The sequence below is a fragment of the Cydia strobilella genome, chromosome 16 (genome assembly GCF_947568885.1).
Source record: "Cydia strobilella chromosome 16, ilCydStro3.1, whole genome shotgun sequence".
Lineage (NCBI taxonomy): Eukaryota > Metazoa > Arthropoda > Insecta > Lepidoptera > Tortricidae > Cydia > Cydia strobilella.
Window position 1 is genome coordinate 8,727,893 of NC_086056.1, and position 7,055 is coordinate 8,734,947.

At 39.5% G+C, this 7,055-nt stretch overlaps 2 protein-coding genes across 2 annotated transcripts; one reads left to right on the forward strand and one right to left on the reverse strand.

Annotated features, from left to right (window-relative positions):
- Positions 1 to 19: 19 nt before the first annotated feature.
- LOC134748433 (zinc finger protein-like 1 homolog) lies at positions 20 to 4,228 on the forward strand. The gene is made up of 6 exons (XM_063683217.1): positions 20 to 258; positions 490 to 601; positions 1,135 to 1,328; positions 2,075 to 2,282; positions 3,503 to 3,623; positions 3,856 to 4,228. The coding sequence occupies exons 1-6, from the start codon at positions 157 to 159 to the stop codon at positions 4,037 to 4,039; spliced, it is 921 nt and encodes a 306-aa protein (XP_063539287.1). The 5' UTR covers positions 20 to 156; the 3' UTR covers positions 4,040 to 4,228.
- Positions 4,229 to 4,242: 14 nt separating this feature from the next.
- Positions 4,243 to 6,475, reverse strand: LOC134748432 (tubulin--tyrosine ligase-like protein 12). Its single transcript, XM_063683216.1, has one exon. It carries the CDS (start codon positions 6,382 to 6,384, stop codon positions 4,543 to 4,545), a length of 1,842 nt encoding a protein of 613 aa, XP_063539286.1. The 5' UTR covers positions 6,385 to 6,475; the 3' UTR covers positions 4,243 to 4,542.
- Positions 6,476 to 7,055: the final 580 nt, after the last annotated feature.

The following is a 7,055-nucleotide window of genomic DNA, read 5'->3' on the forward strand; positions in this document are numbered from 1 at the left end:
GACATTTGTTTTACGTGGCTGCTACTTTCAGCTGAGGTGCAGCTTTTTGTTTCCCTTCAAAAGGATTTTACAGATAACTTTTGTGTGTGTTTAATATTACCAGCTGTACCTTATGAAAATTATCAATATACTCTTTATCAAAGGCCAAAGTAAATCATGGGTCTCTGCAAATGTCCAAAGCGACGAGTTACAAATCAGTTTTGTTTCGAACATAGAGTAAATGTTTGTGAATATTGTATGGTCACGAATCACCCTAAGGTAATTTACTACCTATATTCTTTTAATGATTACTATAGAAGGTAATTTTGTTATTATAATTTGCTACTTATGCAGTTCAGCAGCGTTTCTTATTTAACGAAATCAGTTTAGTAACTGTAGTGTTAGAAATCATTATCTTATTATTCACCGCAAAATTATTAAAGAACCAACGGAAACTTTACATAAAATTCATGTTTTCTTCACTAATTTATAGAATAATTTCCATTTCAGTGTATAATTCAATCATACCTGCAATGGCTACAGGACAGTGACTACAATCCTATCTGTGAAATTTGCACAAATAGCTTAAGTGAGGGAGAGTGTATCCGACTCACTTGTTACCGTAAGTATTTTTTATTATTAGAAAGTAACTTAAACAGTAAACAATAGTTAGAAGTGAATTTGCAGGAAATACAAAAAAACAATACAATTCAAATTTTATTGTTTGATTTTATGGCTTGATTAGACTTTCTTGTTTTTGACTTACTTATTTCTGATTAGACTGAAACAAAAACAAAAAACAAACTAAGTTCTTTCCTTATAAAGAAAATGCTTCGTCATCGCACCTATCTTGCCTCTGTTACTTAAATTTACCTACTAAGTTCCTAATGCCTTCAAAAATTGTCGATTACTACCCCACCTATCTCCATAATGGTTGATCTTGGAGAAAAATTATACATGACAAAAGACACTTATTTTAATATTTGTTACATGATAAAGTAATAAAAAGTTGGTGTTATGTTAAAAAAAGAAATGACACTGAAATTTTCTGTACCAAGAACGGGGCCCCCTTTCCTATACCCCAACCAAAACACTGCCTAATTCTAATTTATAACACTCTTTCTATACCTGTTAATGACAGTGGATTTTGTGCAGATGTATTCCACTGGGCTTGCACCGAGGCCCGATACCGGGCACTCCCTCGAACCACGGCCCCAGCAGGTTACCAATGTCCATCATGTGCTACTCCAGTGTTCCCACCTCAGAATCTTGTGTCCCCGGTAGCTGATGTGCTGAGAGAAAAACTGGCTGGAGTCAACTGGGCCCGAGCGGGGCTTGGTCTACCATTGGTAAGCCGGATTTTGAAAGGATTGGCTGATACTATGTAACTTGACTTATATTGACCGGGATATGGACCGTGATTACCTTTTGTATTGTTCTCGAGCTCCAGATATTTTGACGCAGTTACATGCATCTTGTTCACGAAGATAGCGGGTGGGTGTCAAAGTAGTACCCTCATTCGGGCGCGTCGGCTGCATTCGCTTTCAACGTTACCACCTTTCACATTCACACTCGTTGGTCTGGTCGCGTTCACACTCCTTGGTCTGTCCAACCACACTAATTGACACATGTGAAGTAATTTATGAATGACCCCGTCTTTCATTCCTACTAAGTCTAAATAGATCCAGGATTCTGTAAGTACACCAGAAGGCTTTGAAGGTCCAGCGAGAAAGAAATTTGCAGTGTGAAGCAGCTCAGTCAAACAGTCTGTCAGTGAAGATGTGCCTAGCCCGAGGCAAGGTCACGTGCGGCCGTAATGGCACGGGCGAGGCACGATTTCACAGACCGAAATACTGTGTGGGCCTATTAAAAAGTTTTATTACATTATCCTCGTGAGTCTAAATGTACATTAAAATGTACATATTCGTTGCAATCTAATTTTAACCTAACATGAAACAAATAAAGTAGCATTTCTATTGTTTAATTCGTTCCAATTTACTTATAGAGCAAGGTTCAAACTAAAAATTCGAAAACTTTATATGGTGGGTCTTACGAGGTTAAGATGGCAGTCTAGGTATATCAGTACTATTTACAGCTTTCAGAGGACCAAGACCTAAAAGCCGCAGTCCGACGCAGTCAGTCGCCCGAGTTCTACGCCAGCGCAGACTCCCAGCGCGGCACGCCGGTCGGAGCCAGCGACGATGAGTCTGCACGTAACAATGGCGCCCAACATTCCATAGTACAGATACCTGACGAACACATGTATGACCATACTTCTGTCAAGAGGAGCGACAGTTTACAAGGTCAGTGAGCCTTTATTTTTCAATTTAGGCAGTTCTAACCTACACCAGACCTGCTTGCATGAGTTGTTCTCGCGCAACTCCATACATCTAGCGTGACATCAAATATGGACTCGCGCGCGAGAATGCAACTCATGCTAGCCGGTCAGTGTGGGCATTATTCTGTGCTGCTACGTGAAAAGCCAAAGTATTCCCATTACGCTTGAGGACAATATCACTATATGGAGATATTACAATTAGAGCATTTGAAACAGCGCAGCAAACAATATTTCTGCTAAGGTAACTGTCTGACCGGCGGCGATCAACGAGAAGTAAATAGGCAACGAAGGACAAGTATTTTCACTTTGAAAAAGTACTGCCTGCAGTGTGAATAGACAGCGAACAAAGGCTATCATATGCATTTCTTTTGTTCGGGTTCCGTACCCAAAGGGTAAAAACGGGACCCTATTACTAAAACTCCACTGTCCGTCTGTCTGTCACCAGGCTAGATCTCATGAACCATGATAGCTAGACAGTTGAAATTTTCACAGATGATGTATTTCTGTTGCCGTTCTAACAAATACTAAAAAGTAACGGAACCCTCGGTGAGCGAGTCCGACTCGCACTTCTCCGGTTTTATTAACCCTTCGACCACCAAAGACGTCACCTCACCCGCGCGGCTACAGCCCAATATCGACAATGCATTACGACAAGGTTCACTACGATGCGCCGCACACGATAGACGTGGCTTTCAAAGGGTTGGTATATCTGTGTGTCAAGACTGTCTGCAAGTCATAGAGCCTACAACGCTATCGACGATTAAATATAATTATTGGTTAGAGTATGAATTATCACAAATGATTATTTCGCCTAAACCCTACACCGTTAAACATTGTTTCGTTTGTGCACCGCGGTGGCTACCTCAGCCCTCAACACGCTATAATTGCCTTTTAAACGCGTGATCCTTTTCACTGATGAGAAATGAGGTAGCCATCGCGGCGCACAAAAGAAACAATGCCTTGTAACAGCTTAGGGTCTGGGCGAAAAAATCATTTGAGATAATTCGTACTATAATTATTGTAACTGTAACTCCATATAGTTGTTATTGTATGTAGAATATCAAAACAAAAGTAAGATCTTAGAAGAGACCTCTATGGTGTAATAATTCGAGATTTAGTGCAGTAAGAAATATGCATGCAAAATATTTGTTATAGTTTTTTATCTATCCCCGTATTTAATTACAGGTGGTCAAGCTTCGAGAAAAGGATTTAAGGCCGTGGATAATGCGAAACCATCGACGTTCGACCATGACGAGAACAAGTACAAACAGAAATCGACTTTCGCCTGGATCAGCCGGTGGTGGAAGTACGTATTAGATTCTAATATATCGCCAACCGTAATGTTACGTTTAGACATAAACCTACTACGCAGCAAACACACACAACAAAGTGAATTTGTATTACATTGCATAGCATATTACATTGAAGAAACCTTTCACATGCTTTGCATGTAGCAACTACTCCTTAATTACGTACATACTTATCTTGAACGCGCTGTAAATGATAACACTAATACTATTTACTATTTCTGTTATCAGAAATACTCTACCATCATCGCGGGTACGAAGAGCCGGAGGCATTTATCGCCGCTACTGGATCCTCCTGTTCGTAATAATTGCCGTAGTCATAGTATTACTAGTGCTCAGCCACAGAGACGTTGACGAGGAAAACCCCTTCGGGTTCATTCAAGATGAGGACCACAGGATTCTTCAAAAAAACTGACACAGTAGAGAAGCAATACAATTTTGAAGTAACATAGCAAAATGCTGGCTATACTATTTATGTTATGTATAAAGTGAAGCAATCTTATAGTGATATATAATTACTAATAAAATAAATCATATACTAATTTAATATCTGGAGATGCTCTACAGAACCTTTTACCTAAATAAAAAACGTTATGAAATGAAATCGGATTTGTTCTTTATGAGTACTTTATTATAAACATAAAAACAAATTGTATACAGATAATAAATACTTTGAGCCCATTACAACTTAAGTTACTAAGGGCCACTTGCACCATTTACTAACCCGGAGATAACTGCTTAAACCTGGAGTTACCATGGTTACCAGTACAATTTGTCACTGGGTTAACAGTTTAACCGCTTAACCCCGGGTTAGTTGGATGGTGCAAGGGGCACTAAGGGCCACACAATTTGACATTGGGTTAACGGTTTAACCGGTTAACCCCGGGTTAGTGGTATAGTGCAAATGGGCCTCAAGTGTTACATTATTTTAATGCATGTGCTTGCTTCTTTGTTCAAGAACAAAACAGAGAAAATGTCATTGTAGAAATCTGGATAGTACTCGCAGGCGCGGCGACAGTCCGGCATCCAATTCATTTCCAACAATTTGGGTTGTATGACTTTTTCTGAGCCAATAGTCTCCCAACTTAGCATTATGTCAGCTGCATACAGAGCCCTAGACTGGGGACTCTCAGCAATACCACAAGGTGCTTCTTTACTAGTTGCTGCAGCAAATAATTCTGCAAACATCTTAAATATAGATTGTTCAACTTCATCCCAGTTATAATCACAATATTGACTAGCCCAAGCAGTCTTGAATTCTGCACAGAGCATTCTGTGCAAAGTTGCATTCTCATTGTAGTTCATTACAGTAAAGTGTTGCTCATAATCCTCTAAGTTGCTCAGAGCAAATGACTTGTTTGCAAATCTAAGGAAAAAGTTGCTATAGACGTAGACACTTGTAGGATTAACAGATTTCAACAGTACAACATATCTGATATCAAACTTTACTTGACCAATCTCAGGTCTTTCAAACAGTACTGGGTTTTCTAAATATTTCTGAGCAATCTTTGGTCCACTCAAAGGTAAACGGCACAGGAAATCTAAATTATCAGTTATGTAAGTGTCTAATCCTCTTGCAAGGTTGTATGGTTTGCAAATCCAGTGATTGTCCAATTCTGCCATCTTTCTCTGCATATAGCATGCAACCAAGTTTGATAATTCTGTCTTCATGTTAAATGTTGTTGGCAACCATGGAGGCTGTGTGTCAAACTTGTCTTTAGATGCTGAATCTTTCTTGGCTGCTCTTCTTGAAACAATAGCCAAAAGATCTTTAACTGTCAGAACATATTCAAATGGAAACTGATTAACAAATTTTGAAGGAAATGATTCACTTAATTCTTTGAAACTTTTAAAATGTGTTGTATACCACAGGACATCAGCATCATCTTCATTGTCAACTATTTCAAATGCAGAGTCTGTCAAGTACTGATTTATAAAAGTATATTCTGAAAATACCTTCAATTTATCACCATGCTGGATATTTTTTAATAATTCAAGATTAGGCAGAGTCTCTACAATATGTCCTTCTAGAAAATAATTCTGCCCAGGCTCCTTCTGAGAAAAATCATCATGAAAGTGGTTATAATGTTTCCAAGGAATCAGCATTGCCTCTCTCTGCAAGTGATCAGAGTATGCTCCCTCCACAAGGTTCCTTGTAATAGAATCACCTTCTTCCACATTTTCAATAGGGAAGAGCAAAGTGAAAGTTATTTGCTCAGGTACAAATATAAATGGCACAGCCCTAAAGTTAGGGTTGTCCGAGTGGGTGATCCCAGATCCTAGTTCGTCTAACACATACCAAAGAGGCACCCTTTCCTCAACCGTGAACTCATTCCCTCCAATAGCATATGTGTGAGCGTATTTCCAGACATTTTCTGAAACTTTTTCAATCTTCTGTTCATCTGAGTTACCCTTTATTTGCATAAGAAAACACATCCTTTCCAAAAGTCCGGGTACGTTTCTTAGACAGTTATGAACATTGTTTGCCTTAAAAGTCCAGGCATGATCAATCAAGTAAATATGAGCCGGATGTGAACGTTCAATGTCGCATAATGATACAACGGCCCAGAGCGGATCATAGCTTTTCTTCTCAGCGTCCTCGTAATCGATTTGTACTAATTGGAATGTGGACCCGGAGTCAAATATCTGATCGTATAACTTCTTGCAAAGAACGGGCCAAAAGTGCTCAGGCACGCCAGACAAAACCAATTGAGGTTTGTGCATTGCTATAAATGTGTTATACTTTGATACTCCGTCCATTTTGGAAGGGAGTTTTTACTTTTTACTCCCGAGCGAAGAACGAGAAAATTATATTCAATGCACTGATTTTTTTAGGTTACTTCTTACGGCAATCCCCTAACCCTACCCCAGCTACCCCTAACGTCAAGTGTCAGTGTCAGTGTCAAAACAAAATCAACGTCAAAAGGCACGGATGCGTTCGGAAAATGTGTTTAGACTACAGCAAAACCAAAGAGTAAAGTAAGAATAGCAAAACTATGTCTTGGGTTCTATTTCTCAGATAGGCCCATAGACATAGCATAATAATAGTTATAGACATGAAACCGAGCGACCAGGGGTAAGAGAAAGGCATATTCATGTATTAAGGCAGGTTAATGTAAGGCAGCATGATCCTTTTTCTCTTTCACTTATAAATTTCGGTATTTCGCCATCGCCTCCTACCTATGCTGCCATAACCCGACCATGAAAAAAAACCTGGTCGGTGGTGATAAGGACAAAGCATGGCACTATTTTCTCTCTCCTCTTATAGGAATCGCAATAAGACTATATTTCTCTATCAAAGAGTGTCAGGCCCTTGGATAGGCCAGTGTAAACAGACTAGTACGGGGGGAAGGAAGGCGCGTTATTGTGAACCGCCATATAACCAAACGGAGACGCCATGTCTGTAATTTTCTATACAAAACAGTCTGCCG